Consider the following 25,642-nt stretch of genomic DNA (forward strand, 5'->3'; position numbering starts at 1 on the left):
TTCTTCCGGTTCTTCCAAGAGACAATCAGGATTAATCCCATTGACCTCCAGTCCCTATTCACTGCCATCCAAGAGGCTCCATCCACCAGTGGTCCAAGTTTTTTTGTTTTCTTTTAAACATTGTTTATTTATTTTAAATTGAAGGATAATTGCTTTACAGTATTGTGTTGGTTTCTGTCAAATATCGACATGAATCAGCCACAGGTATACATATTTCCTCTCCCTCTTGAACCTCCCACTGACTTCCCTCCCCATTCCACCCCTCTAGGTTGTTACAGAGCTCCAGTTTCAGTTCCTTGAGTCATACAGCAAATTCCTGTTGACTACCTATTATTCAGTTCTGCTCACCTCTGATCTAAGAGTTATTTGCCCCTCCTCAATGCCCTTGCACTGGATGTCTGGAACTCCAAAGAGGTGACAGTAATGTTCCCTGAACTGACAATCTTTCCTCTTAATGTGCTCTTCTCCTCCTTGCCTTAACCAAACCCTGGTTTCCTTGAGGACACTTCTCTTGCAATTCTCTCAGTTAGAGAATTTTCCCCTCTACTTTCACCCATCTCAGGCCCAAGAGGAGGGAGTATGCTCTGCTTGCCCTCCACTGACATCTTTAGACCGTTGCTCTCCAGATTTCTGGAGGTCATGCAGTGAAGGATAAGCTATCTGCTTGTACCACCTGATGCTTCTGGTTCTCTGCCACTCCTGCCCCACTGTCTGCTTTCTCCCCTCTCTCTCCTGTAATAATTTTCAGACTTTTAACAACCACAGAGATGACCCTTTCCCCACCTGGGTTTCATAGTTCCTAGATTTTCTTGCTCCTAATAATAATTTTCTCACTTGATTTCATCAGTGGATTCCTTCATTACCAGCACCTGCATCATCTCCAAAATCTTAATTTAGTCAGCTTTCTGCCCACATCTCCTATGTTTTAGCTCATTTGACATATTACATTGACAAAAGCATTTTTTTCCTTCAAAACATCAATTCACTGGCCAAAGAAATCATCACTGAAAAAAAATGTTTACCCAGGTTAGATACATGCTAGATATAAAGGTCATTGTTGTACTTTCTGCTTTGCAACCACACTGCTCACACTTCCCCATCACACTAGTGTGGCAAAATCAACCCTGATGTAACCCAACATTCATCTTCTCTTCTCCTGGTCTATTCATTCATTCATTTACTTATTTTTTTCTCAACACAGTTTTTTTTTTGTTTTTTTATGGAATACCCACTCTGCTCTCAGTAAGAGAGAGCAGTGAATGAATGACTCAAAGCTTCTTGCCTTCATGAACTTACATTCAACACTGTGAGATTTCCCTAGAGACTTCTTGAAAATATTTTCCGTCATTTCTTCTCACCTAGAATATTCTATATGCTCTCCGCAATCCCTCATTCACAGTGATGACCCTGATAGCCCCTGTAAAAGAAACTGAAGAAATAAGATACATACTCCCTTATATTCCCATCACCTAACATAGAAGCCAAACTCTACATATATCCATCTTATTTCTAAGAAGAAAGATATATAATGCAATATATACATACATATGTGTATACACACACATATAAAAGTCTCTGAATATATGCACTCCTCTGCTACCTTCTTAAAGACCTAATTTTTTCAGTTCTTCTCTCTCTGCATCACCAATTTCTTCTCTCACATTATCAGAAACCTCTGGTGACCACACAGTCCCTTCTAATGCTTCATGTCTCTGCCACCCTGCAAAGCATTATTTCTCTAAAAATTATGTATGCTCTATCTGCCCATATTTTCACCTCCTTCCTATTCACTCTCTATGCTCTTCAGTCTGGCTTCATTTTTATCCATGCCATTAAAGATACCCTTGTCATCTTTCTTTAGTTTCCTTGATAACAGATTCCCCTGGGGTTCTTTTTACCTTTTTGGTTACCATTCTCAGTTTTTTTTTTTTTTTTTTCAGTGAGTTCTTTTTTCTTACTCCTTCTCTAAGTATTGGGCTTCCCTGATAGCTCAGCTGGTAAAGAATCTGCCTGCAGTGCAGGAGACCCCATTTCAATTCTTGGGTCGGAAAGATTCTCTGGAGAAGGGATAGGCTACCCACTCCAGTATTCTTGGGCTTCCTTTGTGGCTCAGCTGGTAAAGAATCTCCCTGCAATGTGGGAGACCTGGGTTCAATCCCTGGGTTGGGAAGATCCTGTGGAGAAGGGAGAGGCTACCCACTCCAGTATTCTGGCCTGGAGAATTCCGTGGACTGTATAGTCCCTGGGGCCTCATAGAGTCAGACATGATTAATTCTTACCTTTTTGGTTACTTATTCTCAGTCTTTTTTCAATGAGTTCTTTTTTTCTTACTCCTCTAAATATTGGAGTCCTCCCAGGACCCATCCTGTGCTGTAAAACATCCTGTACTGTTTTATCTGCTTTTGCCTGCTCTCCCTAAGTAACTTTCTTTAGTCCTATAATTTTAAATGATGCCTGCATGCTTATATCTCTGGTATTGACTTCTCCCATGAGGTCTGAATGCTTACTGACTACTCAAGATGTCTACCTGGGTATCTATTAGCACCTAGTCATCTCAAACTAAATGTATTTAAGAGAGAGGTCTTGACTTTTCCTGGACTGAACAATTTTCTTTCCCAACCTTCCTCATTTCAATAAATGGCATTGATACCTAGCACCTAAGACCTGGGAATTCTCTTTGATTTCTCCCTCACCTTCATCTTCTAGTGTCACTCTACCAATGCATTTTTTAAAAAATCACATCCCCCAAAGATACTTCAAATCTGTTTATCTTTTCTCCGTCTCCACTGCCGCCATCTTTGCTACACTGTGATTATCTCTTCCTGGTCTACTGAAACAGTGTCTTGATTGGCCTCCTTGCTCTCATTCTTACACGCTTATAATCTATTTTCTACCCAGAATCTACAAGGATCAGTTAAACCCCGAAATCAGATCGTGTAGCTCCCTTAATATGATTGCAGGCTGCCAGTATCACTTGGATGAAAACCTGAACTCCTTATAATTCCTCACAGGACTCCATCCTTCCTTTTTGCATCATTATCACATAAAACTCACTCCCTGTTTCACTATATTCCCATAGTATTGCTCTCTTTTCCGAGTCTTAAACGGAGTGAGAAAGCTCACTGATGCATTTTGTTGTTTTTGCCTGGAATGCTCATCCCTGCTCTCATCCCATGTGCCTCTTTCTTGTTTGTTCTTGAAATTTCCATTCAACTGTAACCATTACTCAGAAAGCCTTCTTATACCATGAAAATTAAAGTAGATGTCTTACCACACTCCTCTCACTCTCATAATATGATTGCTTTCATTTTTTGAGAGAATTTATTATGAGCTGAGGTTATTTTGCTTATTATTTGAATAATGGTGTGTTGCCTATCTCTTCTATCAGACAACAAGCTACCTGAGGGTGAGATTCATGTTTGATTTCATCTCTTCTGTATTCTCACCACCTAAAATAGTGCCTTTCCCATGCAAGGTTCACAATTAATATAGATTGAATGAAATAATAATTAGTAATATCATCAGCAATTCACAAGTACAAGGAGACATGCCTGCAAGAGAGAAAGTAATTCTGAAAAGGTAAACATATATCTTGATAACGCTGGTAAAAAGTATTGGGTTTAATTTTTCCTTCTTCAAGGAGAATTGCCTTGGTTAAAAAAAATAATGACTGTATAGCATTTGACTAAGTAAACTACATTTATATGAATCAGAAGGCCGAGCTCTTAAAAACAAAATGAAAGTTAAAAAGTTTCAGAGTACTACATAGTGTATCCGTGTATAACAATGTAAAACTCCATAAGGCATCTCTTGTTTACATATGCAACTTACTTGGTAAAAGTAGAAAACACTGACTTTCAGGACAGAGCCATTCCATATTCATTATTGCTACTTCTGAGATGGGAAAGGAGTGGGAATCCGGCAGGGAACAAAAGAGACTCCAGTTATCTGCAAAGTTTCATGCCTTTTATTTAAAAAGTTTGAGGCAAATTTGACAAAGTGCTAACATTCTGCAGTTGGGTGGGTTGATGCTTGTTTATTATATTTTTCTTTGTATTTCATGTACTTTCAACATTAAAAAATAAACTTAGTTAAGGGCTTTCTATACCTGTGGTCTGTGGGGTACTTAAGGAACTGATTCATAAAATATAATGTCCTTGTATTTAAATCAGGGGTTAACTAATTCAGTTTGGCATCTATCTTTATGATTCTTGGGTGGGCTTCCTTCTGGCTGGCGTCTGTGTTTTTGGGTCAGACTGAAGTGGTGTGGAATGTGAAAATAGGACGGAAAACATCTGCGCACTGACTCAAATATCTCTCCTCTGTTCCTCCAGGGTTGGCTCTTTTCCTCCTGACATAAGAATGGCAAAAATAACAAATGTCGTTTATTGAGGACGTACTACATGTTAGGGACTCTTTGTACAGTATCTCATCAATGCTCACAGCAACTCACTGAGGTGGATATTATCACTCCCGTTTACAGGCGAGAAGACTAAAATTTGGAGATGACTTGTGCCAGAACATGCAGCCAGCAGAACAGACGATGGAGACAGAGGTCAGAGTTAAATTTATCTGACCCAAAACTGGGGATTTTCTCTTTTACAACTTTACCTATTTCTTTTTTACCAAAAATGCCTCTTTAACTTCTAGAGTTTTCAAGTTTTGCTTTGAATTTAAAAGCTGCCTTCCTTTCATTCATGCACTTGGTCAATAATCTATCCCTTTCATGAAAGACATATTTAAACTGACCTGAGCTTCATCTTTAAGAGATGAGATGGAGAGTCATATTATTTAGTAGCTACCATCTCTGCTACAAACTGGAATTTCATGGATGAAAAACAGGATAAAAACAGTCAAATTTTTATTTTAGGTACACATACCACCTATACATGTGTATATTTATGTATCTGTAATACAGATATATATGTATACATGTACATGGGGGAGTGTATATGTATGTCTTAAGAGAGTTTGGCAAAAGATATCAAATGAAAGTGGGGGAAATTTGAAGGAATAAATGAGTACTATTAAGAACTATACTCATAAAATTTTGGATTTGAGCTAATCAAGGCTGAGCCTTGTGAAACAGACAAGATTTGTTTTGTCATTCTAAGTAGCTAGAGCAGTGTTTCTGCCTATAAATTTCTTGAGTGAGTGACATGTTTTGACATCCACCCCCCATGTGGGACTCTCTCCTTCATCTCACTCACACACCCCACCACTAATTTTTCCATGCTGATCTGGGGGTGCTGGAGCCCACTTTCCATTACCCAACATAAGTACCAGTTCCCACTCACCAATGTTCCCTTAAAGATGAATCAGCCTTATTGCTTCCTGGTGAGAAAAGCAAATCAGGGCAATTGCACCCATAAATGTGAAATGGGCAATATCTTCTTTGTTGCAAGTAGCACGTTTTCATTTTTCATTCTAGTCTCATATTTTATTTAATTTTTAAAAACTTTTTATTTTATATTGGAGTAGAGCTGATTAACAATATTGTGTTAATTTCAGGTACATAGCAAAGTGATTCCGTTTTATACATACGTGTATCTATTCTTTTTAGAATTCTTTTTCCAACTAGGTTGTTATCTAACATCAAGCAGAGTTCCCTGTGCTATAGAGTAGATCTTTGTTGGTTATCAATTTTAAATATAGAAGTGTACACATGTCAATCCAAAACTTCCTAACTTAAAAGGGTTGTCTCATTTACCTCCCTTCACCTCCATGATAACTCTATGTGAGTTTCAGGCAAAATGACATTAAAAAAAAAAAAAAAACAGAAAAAAGGCCTTTCTATGTGTCTTAGAGCAGGTGCATTGCTGCTTTTTCTGTTTGTGTGTTAACAATTCTGTTATTCAGACCATTGTGCTGGGCTCGTATCAGGACATTGAGAAATACATGACCATGCTTTTTTTTCTGGAAGAATGTATTTTGTTTTTCACTGCTGATTGGAAATAGAGGTTCTCGTAATGAAAGCAGATAAACAGCATAGGTTAGAGATAATGAGGGCAGGCAAGAAGGGTGTGATTTCTTTTTAAGTTGTAACCATGAAACTGAAAAAGATAAGAAAGAGAAAAAATCTTTTAAAATTAAGGTATAGAAATTATCAAATTGAATCAATGGAAAATAACACTTTACATGAACATACATAGGTTGCTGTTTTCTTTCATTTATAGCTGAGATGTCATTTTGTTCAATTCCTTGGAATGTCAGCCTTTAAAGCATATATATATATATGTGTGTGTGTGTGTGTGTGTGTGTGTGTGTGTGTGTATATGTATGTATGTATGTATATATAGGCCAGAATAACAGCTATAGAAACAGTAATTGTAACACCACAGGCTTTTTAGAAGCCTTCCTTAGGATTTTGAAGATTTTAAAAGGTAACAAAAAGTCAGTTTCATGGATATAGATGGCAGTTCTGTAAGTCATTTTTGTGTTTGCCTGGGGGAGGGATTTGCTTGCAGAAGTCTTAAACAAATAATCTAAATGGAAAGGAGAGATTAGATCATAGGACAGAAAATTTGGGGGATTATATACATCTTTTCTGTAGCCTTTCTTTTTTATTCCTTCATAGATATACTCAATGGTTACTTCGTGGTGGGAATAGCATGGATATTATCAGGCCTCAGATTTACATAGAAAGGTAAGTAAAGCTCTTCTCTATTGTCAGGTAAATTAAAATGCACCAGAGCCTATCAATTTTGGTATATTAGAATAATTTCTGGCTGTTTCTATTGTTTTTTTGTGTACCAAGTCCATTTGAGAGTAGTGGTCAGTCATGGTAATCCCTCCCCCAGTCTTGCTCATAAAAACTGATTTATCTTTTATACTTAAGTGTTCTGTGAATTGATTCATGGTTAGGTAAGATAATTAATGAAAACTCACTTCTATCTGATATAGTTTCGTTTTACTTTCAGCATAATTTCTGGACATAGTAATTGTGTAACAGTAGCTTTTCAGGTATCTGTTTTTATTAAAAAAATATTACAGTTGAAATGAGATGCTGTCTGGGATTTGCTTTAAAATACTCAAGGGAAAAAAGTAGCAGAAAAGATTACAAAAATGTTGGTACTTAAATTTAGGCAATGACTACTTGGAGCTTTTTTATACTCTCTATCTACTTCAGAATAAGTATAAAATTTTCCTTCTGCATTCTTAGCTACAATTTACCTGTGCATTTTTTTTTTTCTCATCAGCTATTTGGTTATCCTGAAATACTACTCATATAAGAGTCAGAATACTTGATTTGCTTCCTTTATACATCAATTTTCAGAATATTGTTTTATTTTCTAGGTATATCTTGTTTTGGAGAGCAGTGAATTTTTGTTTCTTATTTTACTTGATTTAAAAAAATATATTTGATATCTTTAAATCCATTGCAGTTATTATACATTTTGATGCCCAAGTTATCCCATCTTAGGTCAGTGGGAATTTCTTCAGATTGGCTCTTGCATCTTTTTGGCACAATAACACTCGTCTCTGGTGGCTTTCTTGTCTTATAACAGAATGAGCAGCCCCAGAGTCATCACGTGCACTTTCTGTCCAAGAACTAGAATCTGTCATGTCTCCACAAGCTCAGGACATTTTCTTCTCAGCCATGGAGGTGTCTGCCTGTTCTAACTGCAAGGAGGAGACACTGTGAAGGAAGGGTGTGTGGTGCTGTGCTAAGTCACTTCAGTCATGTCCACCTCTTTGTGATGCCATGGACTGTAGCCCGCCAGGCTCCTCTGTCCATGGGATTCTCCAGGCAAGAATACTGGAGTGGGTTTCCATGCCCTCCTCCAGTGAAGGAAGGTTACACTGTGAATATTAGTTAGCAGAAATGGGAAGGTTTCTCTGGATGAGCTGCTGCCAGACATCATTGTTTATTCTTGTGGGTAGCCCATGCTTCTCACAGATGTCACTTATTATTACAGTAAGTGGCAGAGTGGTAAAGAATCCACCTGCCAATATAGGAGATGCAAGAAATGTCGGTTCAATCCCTGGGTCAGGAAGATCGCCTGGAGTAGGAAATGGAAACCTATTCCAGTACTCTTGCTTAGAAAATGCCATGGACAGAGGAGCCCTGCAGGCTACAGTTCATGGGTCGCAAAAAGTCAGACATGAGTGAGCACACACCGCACAGTATAAGCCCCGACCAGCCAGCTATCTCTCTTTAACTTGCTCCAGATTTACTCTGGCTTACAGAGATCCTGTTGGCCTCTGTATGTCTCCATTTCACTGGGTCAGTCTTTGCCCTTCAAATCTTTCTAGTGTCCAACTTGGCCTATAGGATAATTGGCTTCTCAAGTTATATTTGGCTCACACTCTTCCACTCAGTGTCTAAGACAGAGAGTGGTACTCAAACATCAACATCATTTTCTTCATCCGTAAAGTTGTCCTGGTAACTTTTTTAGGCATAACAGTGATAGCTAGAACAAGAGTTATCAAGGAGAGCACACTTCTGATCAAGGGCTTTGCACACAAAATCTCATTGTCTCATTTCATCCTCACCACAGTCCTACAAAGTGGGTGTTACTTGTCCCCATTTTTACAAGACCACACTGAGGCTGAGAGAGGACAAGGATACTCCTTTCAGAAGCTGGGAGTTCCATAGAGGACTCTGAAGCCAAAGCTGGAAAATTTATCCACTGTTTAATGCCTCCTTTATCCTCAGGAATGCTAGAGATACAAAGGAATCTAAGACATGGGTTTTCTTCTCAAAGAGTTTATAATCCTAACTGAGAAAGAATCCTCGCAGGAAAAATATATCAACTTGAAGAAGCATATGGCAAGAGACATGTCATTGTGTCCCTTCCAATCCACTTAGCCTGTGCTGTCAGATTAATTTTACTAAAAACGTTTTTGTTCTCATTACCCCCCTGCTTCAAACTTCAGAGTTTCCCCACTGCCTTCAGGATAAAGTCCAACTTGCTTGCTTGGCATTTCAGGGATTCCCCAATTTGGCCCTTACCTATCTTCTCATGTGTGAAATTCCACTGTGAAGCTGGCTTGCTAACCAGGTTTCTAAGCCAAAGGACACGTCTGGTGCTCTATGCTTTTGTGTCCTAGAAATGTTATCACATAAAGGCATCCAAGCTTTACTTAGTTTCACCTTTTAGGACAAGATCCATAAAGGATGTGAAGTCGTTCGTTGCTCTGAACCCTCCTCTGTTAGAATTCTCCATTGTAGCCAAACGGTAGTCTTATTCCCCAAAGGCAACTTCACAATTTCTGCCTTTGGGTCTTTGCTTATGTTACAACCTTGCCTTGAGGCCTACATTTTTCCTCACCTGCCTTCCTTCCAGAGCCATTGGCATCCTGGACCCTCCCCGATTTCTAATATGATGTCATTGGAAAGTCCTCACATCTTATTGTTTGTACCAATTACTACATAGAGTCTTAGGTTACCACTTATACATATTTATTGTATTTGGTCTTTTTCTAATTATGAAAGTAACAAATGCTCAAAGCAAAAACTTGGGGATGTGCCAGGCACAATGGGAGAAAATTAATTACTGATAATCTCACAACTCAAAGATAAGCATTGCTAATATTCTGCTGTGTGTATACATACACATTACAGGATATATAACAACAATGGTATCACACTGTACCTATGATTTCATAACTTGATCTTTTCTGTTAGCAGAATTTCTCTGGTCAGTAGTATTTAAACACATACATTTTATTTTTAATTAATTAATTATTTGGCAGTGTAAGGTCTTAGTTGCCCCACGGCACGTGGGATCTTAGTCCCCTGACCAGGGATTGAATCGGCAGCCTCTGCACTGCAAGGCAAATCCTTCACCACTGGACCACCAGGGAAGTCCCCCCACAGGTTGTAACCATCTTCGAAATACTTCATTACATAAATGTTCCTTTGCTTAGTTATTCAGTTTTATATTAGTAGATATACTGTTTGTCTACTATGAAAGTGAAAGTGTTAGTTGCTCAGTCATCTCTGGCTCTTTGAGACCACGTGGACTGTAGCCCATCAGGCTTCTCTGTCCATGGTAATTCTCCCGGAAAGAATACTGGAGTGGGTTGCCATTTCCTTCTCCAGGGGATCTTCCCAACCCAAGAATTTGAACCCAAGTCTCCCGCATTGCAAGCAGATTCTTTACCATCTGAGTCACCAGGGCAGTAAATATATTTTGGACTTCTTAACCAAATTTTTAATGTGGAGGAAATAAGAGTATTTGTTCTAAAGGTAGACATACCTAGTTCAAAACCACTTCCTAGCTCTTCTCCCTTAGGCAATGATAATATCTACATTATATTTCCTCATCTTTGAAATATTCATCAAAATACTGCTATGTCACAATTTTGTTGCCAGATAACTGGTCCATGGTAAGTCAGTAATAAATGTAGGTTACTATAATTTCTAATTTTTGGCCTCATGTTTTTTTCACCTATAGTGAAAGTGAAAGTTGCTCAGTCGTGTCTGACCCTTTGCGACCCCATGGACTTTACAGTCCATGGAATTCTCCAGGCCAGAATACTGGAGTGGGTAGCCTTTCCCTTCTCCAGGCAATCTTCCCAATCCAGGGATCGAACCCACATCTCCCGCATTGCAGGTGGATTATTTACCAGCTGAGCTACAAGGGAAGCCCATAACTTGATCATAAATCCTTTATGGGAAATACTTTCATTTCCTGGGGCTTTTGTTTATCGGTTTCCTGTCTGTCCCATTGTATTGTAATAGGTGGTTAACAGCTACTTGTTAAGAACCATAATAATGATGCCTCAATAGTCACTGAATGCTCGCTGGGTAGGAAGTTGCTCTTAGTAATTGTCCTGGGTAAACCCCAAACTTCTACTGCTTCTCGAAAACTTCTTTCCCCATCCAAATGCTCATTTTGGTGTTAATTTTAGTTTTCCAATAATCCACTTTCCCCCTGTATTCTTTACTTCCCAGTTGTTATGCTGATTAGCAGTTGTAGGTGTAGACGGTGGTCTAATAGCAGGATTTGGGAAGATCTATGCTACCCCCATGTGATGGTATTTCTAGGATACTAATGCATGGCACTGGGAAACGTATCTTTGGCTGAGCTAGCCAGTTCAAAAGCCAGCTTCACAGCAGAATTTCACACATGCAAATGAACCATTGTGATCCCGGTCATGAAAATTCATGGAATAGTGGCTAGTTCAGTGTGGATGACCTGTCAATTTGGCAGCCAATCATTTAGTTAAACATCCAAATTACTGGCCAGTTACTCCGACTAAAGCTAGTCTTCCTGTTTGTGACTGGGTTCTATGTAATCCTATTAAAAGCAATGACATTCCCTTTGGTTTGTGGCAGCTAATGTGTAGAAGTACCATGCAGGCATAGGGCATGTGTCTGGCACAGTTGAAAAGTGGGCATTGTGAGGATGGACTATTTGTGTTACTACTGGATTTATCTTAAAATCCTAAATATCATTCATTGATTAACAGGCAAAGTATCCTGATTTCACGGGTGCTTCTATTTACTAGTTTGATCAATTGTCAATAGGAGATCCTCTAAGGATTGCATCATCATCTTTCAGTGTGTACTAACTGATTTTGTTGGATCTATATTTCACTCCTTGGCCCAGCCTGTCCTGTCCTGTCAGGCAATCAGACAGGAATCCATGGAGAGTACTTAGAGCCTGGTAGACCTTAGGATCTGACTTGACCCACTCGTAGTTTAATTCAGATGTAAAATAATAGTATTGTTATGCTGGAAAGCAAATCTAGAACAGTAAATCCAAATCATAGACTTCATTGAAAATATACGGAAAACTTCAGATTTTAAGTGGAGTGAAATGCACACAATCTAGGCTGAAAGTTCTAAGAGTTCAAGTATCAGTTGCAGCCCAGGGATCCCGGGAACCATGAATTTTAGGTTAAGATGCCTGCCCTGGGTGTGAGAGTGAGGAGCAGGAATAGAGAGAGGCAGAGGAGTAGCACAGAGATAGAAAAAAAACAGAGAGAGGCAGAGAAACACATAAACACAGAGACAGAGGCAGGTTGGAGAGAGACCGGGAGTATAACTCAGTTCTCTGAGTGGAGCTCAACTTCTCAACACTAAGCTCAACTGGATTCTAATAAATGCTTTCCAATGTTTGTAATCCCTCCTTCTTCTGGTGAATTAAATCTCTCATGTGAGAGATACAACATATCCCACACCTGATGGGTTTCGACCTTAGTCTTGAGAAATTCTACAGGGACACAGATTTCATTTTAAAGGCAAGTATGTAGGCTGCTTGAAAATACAGTATTATAGGTTAAAGGACTATTTAGATTTCATGTGAAAAAGCCTTTTGTGTACACTGAAGACCACTGATTGAATAATTATACTAAAAACACGACTGATTAGGAAGCCTCGTTTCACATATTTTTAAAAGAGTGTTTAATATATGTTATCATATTTCATTCTCACAGTAGCCCTGGTGTTAGGTAGGAGAGAAATTGCAATATGTATTTCAAATTTAAAGAAATGGAAGCAGAATGTGTATAGAGACTTTTCTGGAATTACAGATGCACAATAAAAAAATGAACTCTAGAAACCAATCTTTGATTCTAGGCTGAATCTATATATCCCTGTTGATAGAACACCCATATAACCAGCATAAATCCTTTTGTTTCCTAATACAAAACATATGAATTTAAAATAGTGTTCTTGAAATCGGACAAAGTAAGAGAATCATAGAGATTTAGAAGGTAGGCAGTCCTAGAGATGAACACTAATCCGACCTCCTCATAGTAAGGATGAAGCCCTGACCCAGAGGACTGGAGACAAAAGCGGGACTGGCGCTGGCCTGAGGGAAAATACAGAACTGACAAGAGTCTAATGCTGGGAGGACTTGCCCCAAATTTCCTGCTTTCGTTGAACTAGGAAGAAGCGAGGTGTAAAAGCATCTATTCTATGGCTTATGTAATTTAGGTTGAATGATCTGGTGATCATTTTTAAATACAGGTGTGGGTCAGATCTGATCCTCTACTTAGACAATGCTCAGAAAGTTTAAAATCTGACAGAGTTTCTCAGAAATGGTTTTTATAGGATAATGTATAGTTCCACACATTTGATTGACCTGGGAACATATAAGGAAATATGACAGATTAACTGCTCTGCTTCCCAGGCTATAATAGAGAATTGTAGGTTAAAATAGGTAATACACATATCAAAGATGGATATATAATATATACATCTACATCTACTCACCCACATCCATACACACACACACACACACACACACACACACATAATTATGTGTAAGTATTTATAAAAATTAGGTTTTAGGGGTATTTAAACATTCTTCATTTATAACTTTGTTTTAGGGAATTATTTCGTTATGCAAGATATCACCATATTCAGTATTTTTTTAAATAATAAACATGTCTAGTCAAAGAAGGCATTAATGAAGCAATTCCCCAAATAAAACAGTCCATGATATCTGAGTTGCAGCAGAGAGAGAGTGTGGTCTTTGTAGTCTAATCAAGATCACAAGACTTGTTTTGAGCGTCTGTCATCTTTAATTTTACGGCACTTCATTTCAGAGTAGGACTGCCAGGGTCACATGCAATTAAAACACAGGCAAGATTTGTCTTGTGAAATCTTAACATAAAAAGTAATGTGTTACTCCATTTTAACTTTTCTACTGAACTCTGTGAACTCACTAATTACTTTTCCCCCCTCTTGTCACCTTTTTGATATGACATGTATTTCATAGAGGAGATAGAAGTTTGGAATTTTTTTTTTTTTGTATCATGCATACGATTGAGGATAACAAAATTAAACCAGAGAAAAAAGAAATCGTTTTTCAGAAATGCATTTTTTAAAAAAAGACATATCTGAGTACTCCAGCTTCAATTACAAAGAACCTCATTGATCGAATTCTAGAAAATAACTGTTAATCTGCTTAACTAGGCAGGTAGAAGTGTAATAACGGACCAACGATTTTATGCAGGCCAGGATGGTGAACCAGAGTTTATTCTCTGGGGTGCGGGGCAAAGGGGCTTTTATGTGATTGGCTGTGAAAAGTATTAAAAGCCAGCGCCAACGTGGAGATTTGGAGCGCAAGGAGGCTTGTTCCATCTTAGTGATCAGTAAATTGCATAGACCCTTATTAACCTTATTGATAAGGAGCTTAGGGAAGTCCCATTCAGGCCACAATATATTCTTCTTTTTGTTCTCCTGTCTCCGCCTGCGATCCCAGCCGCTTTGTAAGCAGAGCCTTTATGCTGCGCCTCAAAATTCAGCGAGAGTAGCTGCGCCTTTAAGTTACTGCAGTGGAAGGGCTTGCGGAGCAGCCCATGCGCAGGGGCTCAGGGCCTATTGCGCGGGTGCTGCGGACACCTGGAGAATGTTTGCAAATTTTGTGCTTGAAGAATCTTTTATATTGCTCCTCTTTCAATGCAGCTGGGGTCTGTAGGGATCAGGGGATTATTTTTGATACCTGTCGAAAAGAGTTATGTCTACACTGATTTTCCATCCCTCACTACTAATTAACCTTATTGTATACAGGAAACAGTCTATTTAATACCTGCATTCTTTCTGTAAAGCCAAGTAAAATGAAATCCACTGTGAAATCTAGTTAGCGTTTGCCTTTTTGAAGTCATTTTTAAGTTTCCAGTTTTAGTGACTGTGACCTCAGAACTGATAGCTAGAAAAATGGTGAGCTCAAAACAATTTTGGTTTCAATTGTCTTCTTCACCCCCTCCCACTTAAAAGCTGCCTTTCACCTGCCACTTAAAAGCTGCCTTTCACCTGGACTTGGGGAGAGCCGTTAGGAACGGGCACCTCCAGCTAGACCATGGTTCCCTGGAGTCTTCCTCATTGACCTCTCCCTGGAATTCTAATGCATCTCTTCATCCCCTCATAGGCTGGCCCACGGTCCCCTGACTCTCTCCTCAGCACCGGCACACCTCTATCATTTTCCTTTCAATCAAGGAGGCTTGACTTTGACTGAGGGGCACATCATGACAGATTCGTGCACTCGCAGTACAAATAGATGCTGAAGCAGAGGAAAGAATCTGAATACTGAAGGGAATCCCATTAGTGGAATATTTGCGAGGGAAAAAAAGGTAGGGTCTAGCAATACAGAGCAGAAATGAAACTGTGCAAAATGTCACCAAATGATGTGGAAAAATCCACACTTCTTCAAGCATGCTGTGCAATATGGACTCAGAACACACTTTGCTAGTGATGTGAGAATGGTTAGCACAAGTCCTGCTCTTCAAATGTGAGTGTGCCTGTCTCAAATAAACTTGTCAGCTTAAATGGTGCCAGAGGAAAGTGTGGATTTTTCAGGCCGATGCTTTGTATTTGCCAGATTTCTTGGCTTTTGAGATTTTCATACATGGGTCAAAAAGTCAGTCCTCTCTAGCATTTATCTGACACATAAACCCTATATTTGGCAGAGCAGAGGAGGTGAGTGGAAGATGGGGCTGGGTATTCTGGATGCCTGGACTTTTCCAGATCCAAACAGGACTTTTCCAGAGCCAAAACAGAATTTGCATACACGGTAGACTTGCGTGAGTCAGGTGAGCGAATGCATTGATCCTCTGCTGCTGCGCTTTTGGAAAGAAGTATTTCTTGTGCACTTAGACTTCAAGAGAGGCAGCTGAAGGCATGTCTGTTTGATGGTCCCTTACAAGTGGGACTAGGAGTCAGTACAGACGCTGGTGAGTTGGGACTACATGTAACTTGTGATGACTAGTTGATAAGAAACACAGTGGTGGATCATAGTTGTATTTAATGTTGCTTATGTTCTGGGTGCTTGTCTTAGTTCACTCATCCAACGAGTGTACATTGAGCACCAGCTCTGGGGGTAGTGTTACCTTTCTCCCTCACTGCTTTCCTAACACTCTCCTAATTCAGCGAGGAGCCTTCTGTAGAATCCAGCTGATGGCTTAAGAATTTCATAGACCCTGAAGTCTTCATTTCAAGGATAAGACAGCAAAAATCAGCTGGATGAGTCTACAAGGGATGTGTGTGTGTGTGCGTGTGCGTGTGCGTGTGTGTGTGTGTGTGTGTGTGTGTGTATCTTCCTGCCAGGTCTCTCACCAACACAGCTAGACATTTTCATTTTGACAACACCGCTACAGAAAATTGTCATCTTTTTGGTGCAAGATGTTCACTGTATGCTCATCATTTGGATGATTCAGGATCGCTCTCCGGTGGCTTGTTTTGATGCCTGCCTCTTTTTCAACTATATCTAAGAGGAAGACTGTCGAGGACCCATTTTTTTTTTCAGTGTTGCACAGGACTCCTAAAGGGTCAGATTTAATTTCAATACAATATTAGGCAGTTAGATATGATGGATGATAACAGGACATTGACAAATACAATCCAACACAGGATAATATGATGTAGAGTAGAAGCCATGCAAAGTACTTTCAAAAATGTGGGCTAAGAGGCTTCCATGCCCTCCTCTCCATAATGTAGTGACATGGTCAGTACAATGTAGGAAAATGAAATGATACATGACTATTAAAGTTATAATAGCAATAACAAAATTGAGATTTAGCCATCTACTCATAACAACAAAGGTACTCTGTATTTAAGGGAAATACATAATATCCCTCTTGTTCTTTCATAGAAATTAGTATGAAAGTGAAACTCTCACCTGGTGTTTAAACAGGGGAGTTATCAGGTACACACACCTAGGGTGTAAATATTTAGGGTGTTTATTTCTTTACATTCATCATTTTTTTTCCCTGACTGAGTGAACCTATGGTATAGTGATTAAGGCAGGGGCCCCTGAAGCCATACTAATTTAGATTCAAATACTAACCTGAGACTAACTTCATGAATTTGGGTAACTTCGTTATGTTTCCCCTCAGTTCTCTCAAGTATAATCAGGAATAATAATTGTACCTCCTTCCGTAGAGTTATGAAGATAAAATACAGCTATATTTATACAGTGCATTTCCTTAACAAGCACTCAAGACATGTTAGCTAATCAAAAATCAGTCATTCCAGGATGAGTTTATCTTGGTGGTCCTCTGAGTGACCAGGGAGGCGGTATCACCTGGAGATAAGGGAGGGAGAAATCAGAGCAGATGAGATAGAAATCACCTGATGATTATCTGGAGACCATACTGGAAGCAGAAGATGGGCACAGGCACGTTCCTCTGACTTGGGTATAAGTCGGTCCAAATATCTTAAGACATTACTCTCAAATGTCAAATCATTGTCAGGATATCAGTGTCATCCCTACCCCAGGCCCAGAAAAATTCCAGTGGAAAGGGGCCTGCTATGAGAGTCCTATGTTCCAGGACTCTTTGTACGGAGCAGTCATAATTCAGAGGTGGTAGGTGAAACTCAGAAACGCAATTGGATGATACTCCTTAATGTTGATTTCCATAGCTTTTGCTACTGTCTGAATTCAGATCTGTGTTCATAGTACTATGGCAATTATCTTCTGTCAGTGGTGCCTATAACTTCTTCCAGCTCCAAGGTCTACTTCATAAAGTTGCCAGGAAAATCTTTATAGCTCTGCTAAAGTCACTTTGCTGCTAAACAAACTTTCAGGGTCTCAAAATTGACTATGGACTTAATATAAAACCTCTTGTGTATGCCATCCAAGGCTTTTTGGAGTCTGGTCCCAACTTTTCTTCTCATCTTTTTTCAGAAGATCATATTGTTAATTGTTACTCAATAAGCTGGAAATACATCATCTGTCTCCAGGAGGGACACCTTCTAATTCCATGGTGTATTACCTGTTTTAATATTCTTCACATAATTCCATTAGACAGTCTTAAGAAGCGAGATAAGGCAAGTATAATTCTAATTTGTAAGTTCAGAAACTGAGGTCTTTCCTGGTGGCTCAGTGGCAAAGAATCCACCTGCCAAGGCAGGAGACACGGGTTTGACCCCTGATCTGGGAAGACCCCACACGCAGAGAAGCAGCTAAGCCTGTGCACCACAATGACCGAGCCTCTGCTACAGAGCTCAGCAGTGCCCCAGAGGCTGTGCTTCTCAACAGAATCCACTGTGATAAGAAGCCTATGCCCCACAACTAGAGTAGCCCCTGCTCACTGCAACTAGAGAAAAAGCTATGAGGCAACGAAGACCCGGCATATCCAAGAATAAAATAAAGAAATAAATTTTTTTTTTAAAAAATGGAAACATCTGGACACAAATGAAGTAAATAATTTGCCCAGGACCTAAAGTTCTCCTAAGTTTTCCTAAGTGCTTATTTCTTAGCCTGCTCATTTTCTGCTCTAATCCATTGCTCTGGCTTATTTATATATCCCCACTGTTTGCTTCTTATGCTACCATTTTTTCTGGGGAGCTGGCTTTACAACATCACAAGGTTTAACAACACTGTGTTGAAAAAAAGTGGAAGTCCCTGGGCTGAGTCAGCCTAGGTATGTTTTGTTAGGTGCCCTTAAAAATCAATTTTCACATAAGTTTCTGGCTTTTCATGAAAGATCTGAAGGTCTGGTAGCCTGGTGTCCATGTGCCCACGTAAGCAACATCAGCTTGAGCTGAGAAGTCAGCCCTTCTGTCCAGGGGTCCATCTTGAGTTTTCCTCAGGTGTTGTCACTCTTTAGTCACTAAGCTGTGTCGGAATCTTTGTGACCCTTTGGATTGTAGCCCGCCAGGTTCCTCTGTCCATGGGATTTCCCAGGTACGAATACTGGAATTGGTTGCATTTCCTTCTCCAGGGGATCTTCCCGATTCGGGGATTTAACTCTAGTCTCTTACATTGCAGGCAGATTCTTTACCCTCTAAGTCACCAGGGAAGCCCTCCTCTGGTGTTAACTACTTCCTAATAACTTAAGTCTACTCTTTGCAAATTACTTACATTATAATAGGCTGGCCCTAGTAAGCAGCCTTGGTTTAAGAAAAAGACTCATCTAAATTTAAGATGATACATTTTAATTGAGGAAATAATATGTGATTATTATATTTGAAGAAAGTTTTCTTTTTCTGTTGTTATTGCTTTTTCGTATTGTGATTTGAATTTCCCAGGAGAGAGTTGATATTGTTTTGGTTTCATTTCTCTCTTTGACAACAGAGCAATTTGACCCAGAACTGTTAGTGACAGTCCTTTTGGATGAAAATCTTTGCAGGGCCTTTTAATTAGGAATTGACAGGGTGATTAACTTATAATTCACAAAAAATAAATGTGGAAAAGAGAAGTACAGGTCAATTTCTAGCTGTGTTAAACTGTAAGGACAGCACCATTGGCAAGTGATTGTTCCCTTTTAACAGCTTTTCTAATTTTTCTTAATTGGATCCTTTGTTTTCTAATTGGATAGAGAGAACTATCATATGGTTTTCAATTACTAGCTGTGGCATGGTGATCCTGTCATATGTCATATACTAAGTAAAGTCAGACTCATAACATATAGGATGGAAAAAAAATACCATCTCCAAGAAGCTTTTTGTATAAGAGAGAGAGGTAAGCTCTTGCATCCTGGGTGGGTAAGGTGCTGCAGTGGGACACACTAAATAGCTTGATTTTCCAGGAACCCTGTTTTAGAGTTCTGTTATGTTAAGGTTATAATTTCTTTAAAATATTTGCTCATCATAATATATAAATGCTTCTGAGAATACAAGATTATCTCTTGCATTCCTGGAAAATGTTAAAAGGTGTACACACATAAACGTATAAACACAAACATGAGAGACGCCAGTGTCCTTTGTTTCTTTTCTGCCCACTGATGAATTTAGAGATTCTCTAAGAAACAAAGTTTCCCATTTTACAGCTTCCATTGGATCTCTGCTGCCTACAGGATAAAATCTAAATATTTTATTATGTCCTATGCCTGTGTGCTCAGTCGTGTCCGACTCTTTGTGAGTCTATGGACTGTAGTCCACAGGGCTCCTCTGTCCATGGGATTCTCCAGGCAGAATACTGGAATGGGTTGCCATTTTCTCCTATAGGGGATCTTCCTGACAGGGATCAAACCTGCATCTCCTGAGGCTCCAGCACTTCAGGTGGATTCTTTACCACTGAGCCATGGGGGATACCCATTCTATCCTATGTCTGACTCCAGTTCTGTTCTCCAAAATTTTTAGGCATGTGCATCACCGTGAGCTTCTCACTTTTCCTTGGAGATGTTAGGTCTTTCAGCACTCTCCTCATGCCACCCCTGCTTGCTAGTATGTCATCTACATTGGGGGAGGGATTAATTTTATTCAGTTGATCAAGATTAAACTGAAAGGGTTATCTTCCTAGTGAAGCTTCACCTGACTACCCTAGGCACAATTTGCATTTTGGTTCTCTGTCAACTACTGAACTTCCTAATGTCTCTGTACTAACTTCTGTTCATTCATTCAAAAATACTTTTTGATCAAATCAACTGGAAAATATACTTTTTGAACATCTCTCTGTAGAGGTGCTGAATCCTGGGGCAACATGGATACCAAGATGGCTGAGTTCCTAATCTGGTGTTGAACTGTCTCCCTTGCTGGGCTGTGAAACTGCTGAGTGTATTAATATTTGCCATACTTTGTATTTGATCAGTAGAGTCTAAACTTGCACCTGGCTCAGATAAGGTGCTTAAGAAATGCTCACCATCTTTTAAGGTCTTCACGACGGAAAATGTTGGTCAATTTTTATAAAATTGAACCGCTTATTGAGGCAACCCAGTATACCTACAATCTTGGCTTTTAAACTTGGAACAGTTGATAGAACACCGGTGCTGTCTCTGAGATGTTATGGGACCTAATGACGTTTCAGTGTAACTCTTTTTATACCTTTAGTGTGTATAAGTCAGAAGGGCACTTTGGCTCAGCACCTTGGAATGGTCTTCTCCCAGAGAGCAAACCTAGTCTGTGATTAAATGCCCTTAGCAGGCACAGGACACAGCTGGGGTTTAAATCAGGCTAAATCCCATCAGATTGGAAATCAAGAAGCTGCTGCTTTTGAAGATTGCAAATCTGGAAGGCGGCAGGGGCAAGGCGCTGTGGGTCCCTGTGCCAAGCAGGTAATGCCTCTTCTCTTTGGCTCTTGCTCCCAGAATTACTTTAAATATGGACACAGGAAGGAATAAGATTTTAACATTATGACTACTAAACCTAGTCCTTCCCGCTTCAAAAGTAATTAAAGAAGTAATGACAGTCTTGGAGGAGACCTCACTGAGAATATGCAATGCCATGGAAATGAGCATTTGAATGCCACAGACTCGTTTCATGTCTCCACGTTTTCCCGAAAGACATAAGCACAACGTGGAATAAAAGAAGAGCTTGAAGCTGGCAAGTCTGTCAGCTCACTGTTACCAGCGACTTTAGATCATGGGGTTGTCTTGTGTGACTTTCTTTGGCTTTGCGGTATTTGTATACATCCCACTCAATGAAACCACACTTCAGCATTTATTGTGGTCACTTGTGTTTTTGGGCATACACCGACTTACTGGCGCCATTGCCAAAAGGAAGACATTCAACAGGGGCGAGAGAAGCCTCTCCTTCCTCAGGCGGTGCCGTGGATGTGGGAGCTGTGTGAACATCTGGCTTTCTATTGAGCAGTTTCTCTCCTCCACTGTACACTCTGCCCATGTAGACAGCCCAAGCCTCTGAGCTCCTTATTGCTCTAAGTGTTTTTGGGTCCGTGCTTCATGCATTTTATTTACATGCTTTATTTTTCATTTTATGAACAAATCAATAACTGGACTTACTCTTTATCACACTGGATTAGTTTTATTTATTCCATTTGAATTTGATTAAAAAGCTGTCAAACATAAGTCTACATTTTTATCAGCAGAATACTTTCACAAAACCAGTATGAGATGTGTTCAGCAAGAACATAGTTTTCAAAATAAAACAATGTTTGATATATTCTAGACAGTTACCTTTTTGTTTATCCATGACAACTGAAGCTAACCATCAAATGGATAAAGCCATCTAAGTCTAGTCAAGTAATCTTTGGGGCATATTAAAAAAACAACTTTTTTTTTAAAAAAAATGTTCTTTCTAGATGGATTTAATATAATTCACCAATAAAGCAACCTCAGAAGCATAATAAAAATTCTACATAAAATGACATAGCCAGGGAAAAAAAGGAAGATATACAGTTTGATGAAGATTCAAAATGGATGTTAACATTAAAAATGAGCAGGCATGCAGTTCCTGTATAATATAAAGATTAAAATTGCAAGGCACTAATTTTGCTTCTAGTTTATAAGACAGTATGTTTATGGGACTGCAAATAGTATATGTAAAAAACATATCAAATGGCAAAGGTTCATTTGTCTTCAGAAAAATTGCCATTCTACATGTATTTGTAAATTTCAGCATCTAGCACCAAGGATGGCTGGACTAGATTTACACTTGTAAAAGTGTTCTTGAAAGATGAGGTATGTGTATTTCGGTTGAAATCCTGATTTCTTTTGTTCTGTTTAAAAATTACTCATTTGTGTCTTGCCCCCTCTTTTAGTTCTGCTTGTGTACCCAGGGGTACACAAGGGCCTGAGGCAGCCAGGGTAATGAAGAGGTTCACCTGTGTGGACACATACCCGTACTCAGTCACATTCACACTCACTCACATATCTACACGTACACAAGCACATGTGCAATGCCCAAGAGTCTCATTAAGGCTATTTTTGGATATGCTGTGTCCTCTGCACACTATTTTACAGCGTAGAGCGTCCATAATGTATGCCTAGAAGCGCTGGAAGGCATAGCAGTGAAGGGGTTAATGCAGAAGACATATAGGCAAATATTGTCAATTATTTTATTCAAATGTTTGGAACTTAAACACAAAATCATCATTAAGTTTTCACAAAATGAGGCATCTGTCGCTTGAAAGGAAAAAAATATTTCAGAAATATGTTTACAGAAATGTAAAAATATTAGGCATCGAGACAGATGTGAACACACTCAGTAGCTCGTCTCGGCTGTCAGTCAGCTGAAGATCTGGTCGTACGCGCTCAGCATGAGCTCGGCGATCTGGTTCTGGTACACCATGTGTACCGCCATGTTTCCCGTCTCGTTTTCCGCGCGCAGAAGGGTGGGTCCAAACACAATCCCTAAGCTGTGTGTGGACATGAGGTTCTTGGACGCTCTGGCCACTATCCTATGGAGAGAGAGAAAGCAAAAAGACCCACTGGAGTTTAAATAAAATTGTGACTGTTTTTGAATTGTAAAGGTCTGCGTTCTTGAATTCTTTTTCTTTCTTAAATTTCAACTTGAAGAAGGAAAGTAAGGGCAGGGATTGCTTTGGCAAAACAGAGAATGCGACACTAGCAGAAACAATTTTAGATTTCAAAAAAACACCTGCGGACGCAGGATGCAGCATGCTTGGGGCTGGTGCATGGGGATGACCCAGAAAGATGTTATGGGGAGGGAGGTGGGAGGGGGGTTCATGTTTGGGAATGCATGTAAAAATTAAAGATTTTAAAATTTAAAAAAAAAAAAACAAAAAAACACCTGCGATAACGTTATTTAATCTACTCCTTATGCTTTATTGTGTGGAAATAGAACTTATGACTTTCAGGGAAGGATTCTATCCTCATAGTACCTAGCCATTGTGGGCGCTCAATAAATGTGGAATGAATAAATTACAACAATTACTGTGACAGTTAACAAGATTCAATCTTTGAAGTGGCTAGAGTCAATGGAGGAAACAGGTGAGACATGCATAGCCCATGTAAGAAGCCAAAGATGCAAAAAATAGAATATAGGCATACTGCAGATGGTGACTGCAGCCATGAAATTAAAAGACACTTACTCCTTGGAAGAAAAGTTATGAGCAACCTAGACAGCATATTCAAAGGCAGAGACATTACTTTGCTGACTAAGGTCCGTCTAGTCAAGACTATGGTTTTTCCAGTGGTCATGTGTGGATGTGAGAGTTGGACTGTAAAGAAAGCTGAGCGCCGAAGAATTGATGCTTTTGAACTGTGGTGTTGGAGAAGACTCTTGAGAGTCCTTTGGACTGCAAGAAGATCCAACCAGTCCTTTCTGAAGGAGATCAACCCTGGGATTTCTTTGGAAGGAATGATGCTAAAGCTGAAGTCCAGTACTTTGGCCACCTTATGTGAAGAGTTGACTCATTGGAGAAGACTTTGATGCTGGGAGAGATTGGGGGCAGGAGGAGAAGGGGACGACAGAGGATGAGATGGCTGGATGGCATCACGGACTCGATGGACATGAGTCTGAGTGAACTCCGGGAGCTGGTGATGGACAGGGAGGCCTGGCGTGTTGCGACTCATGGGGTCACAAAGAGTCAGACACAACTGAGCAACTGAACTGAACTGAACTGATGAGTAGAAACAAGAGCTGAAAAAATAATTAAATTCTTAGTGATTAGTGTGAGTAAAGTACTCCTGAAAAATGCTATTTGTACTCTGTTTTGTAGAAAGTGCTGTCATGTCCGACTCTTTGCAACCCCATGAACTGCAGCATGCCAGACTTCCTTGTCCTTCTTCCAGAGTTTGCTCAAACTCATATTCATTGAGTCGGTGTTGCCATCCAACCATATCATTTCCTTTAGGACTGACTGGTTTAGGGACTCTCAAGAGTCTTTTCCAGCACTGCAGTTCGGAAGCATCAATTCTTCAGCACTCAGCCTTCTTTATGATCCAGCTCTCACATCTGTATGACTACCGGAAAAACCATAGCTTTGACTATACAGACCTTTGTCAGCAAAGTGATGAACATTTAGGTGTATAACAAATATCCCCACCCCTTTTACTCAATAAAATACAGAAGCTTGTAGCATTTGCACAGGGAAAAAGTCCCACTGGAATTAAAGAAATGTTTGCTTGCGTGAGGACTGTGGAGAGGTGCAATACCAATGAAACATTAGGATGTGGTTTTATTAATGGTTGTGCCTTGCCTGAATCAACATGGGACTCTTAAAAAGAAATTAAAGCCCCATCTTCTACCTGGAGGCTTTAAAATAAAACAAAACAATGCTTATTTTCACAATTGGAGCGTCCTTGGTTTCATATTAAAATCAGGGAGAGTGGGGATTTAGTGATGTAAGGAAAAAGGGGAAAGCATATGGAAGGACAGGGTGCTAACAAATATAAAACTCTGCATTCTTCCAGATACCCCAACCCAAGGGAAATCTGAGCACAGAGAATAAAGTGAGGCAAAGGAACACTACTACAGAGCAGTGGGGTCTCTGTTCTCAGAGCCCACTGGAGCACTAGTTGACCTCTAGAGGACTCTGTGTCTGGTCTATGTGGGCTGACCTATTCTCCATGCATGGAGGCAAGAGGAAGAAGACTTGTTCCCTTTCCATCCCTCCACAAACCTTCATCTCAGGGCCATTTCTGTGAAAAAGGCCCTGCCTTCACTCTCCTGAAAGACACTGAGAAGGGCCAACACCTTCAATTTGGGACTTCCCATAGCACAAATCTTGATCAGCAAGATGTCCTTGATTTGATCAATATCGATAATAATTATTCTAAGCAATTTTTTTTTAACTTATTACTTAGGTTTAAAAATGGAAGTATCATTGATTTTATTCTAAGCAGTTTTATTGTCTCACTTGATCCTCATAATAATCCCATGAGGTTGTTGTTGTTTAGTTACTCAGACGTGTCCGAATCTTTGTGATCCCATGGACTGCAGTACGCCAGGCTTCCCTGTCCTTCACAATTTCCTGGAGTTTGCTCAAATTCACATCCAATTCTATTATTAAGCCCTTTTTACAAATAAGAAAGCTGAAGCCAAGAGTGGTGAAATGCCCGATGTCACACAGAACTGAGGCTCAGACCCAGGCAGGCA

General features: G+C 39.7%; 1 protein-coding gene and 1 long non-coding RNA gene across 4 annotated transcripts in view; one reads left to right on the forward strand and one right to left on the reverse strand.

Annotated features, from left to right (window-relative positions):
* The first annotated feature begins 4,410 nt into the window (after window positions 1-4,410).
* LOC121818719 (uncharacterized) overlaps window positions 4,411-25,642 on the forward strand; it is a 71,458-nt gene continuing 50,226 nt past the window's right edge. Inside the window, exons 1-2 of the long non-coding RNA XR_006058786.2 lie at window positions 4,411-4,555; window positions 6,578-6,646. This is a non-coding gene — a long non-coding RNA (uncharacterized LOC121818719). The remainder of the gene's footprint in view (window positions 4,556-6,577; window positions 6,647-25,642) is intronic.
* Window positions 21,585-25,642, reverse strand: part of ARHGAP15 (Rho GTPase activating protein 15) — a 700,830-nt gene continuing 696,772 nt past the window's right edge. For all 3 annotated transcript variants that reach the window (XM_042243922.2, XM_027964991.3, XM_060410067.1), the window contains one exon: window positions 21,585-22,979. In XM_042243922.2, the coding sequence (XP_042099856.1) occupies window positions 22,808-22,979 (172 nt within the window). In that variant the 3' untranslated portion in view covers window positions 21,585-22,807. The remainder of the gene's footprint in view (window positions 22,980-25,642) is intronic.

This window comes from Ovis aries, chromosome 2, assembly GCF_016772045.2.
Source record: "Ovis aries strain OAR_USU_Benz2616 breed Rambouillet chromosome 2, ARS-UI_Ramb_v3.0, whole genome shotgun sequence".
Lineage (NCBI taxonomy): Eukaryota > Metazoa > Chordata > Mammalia > Artiodactyla > Bovidae > Ovis > Ovis aries.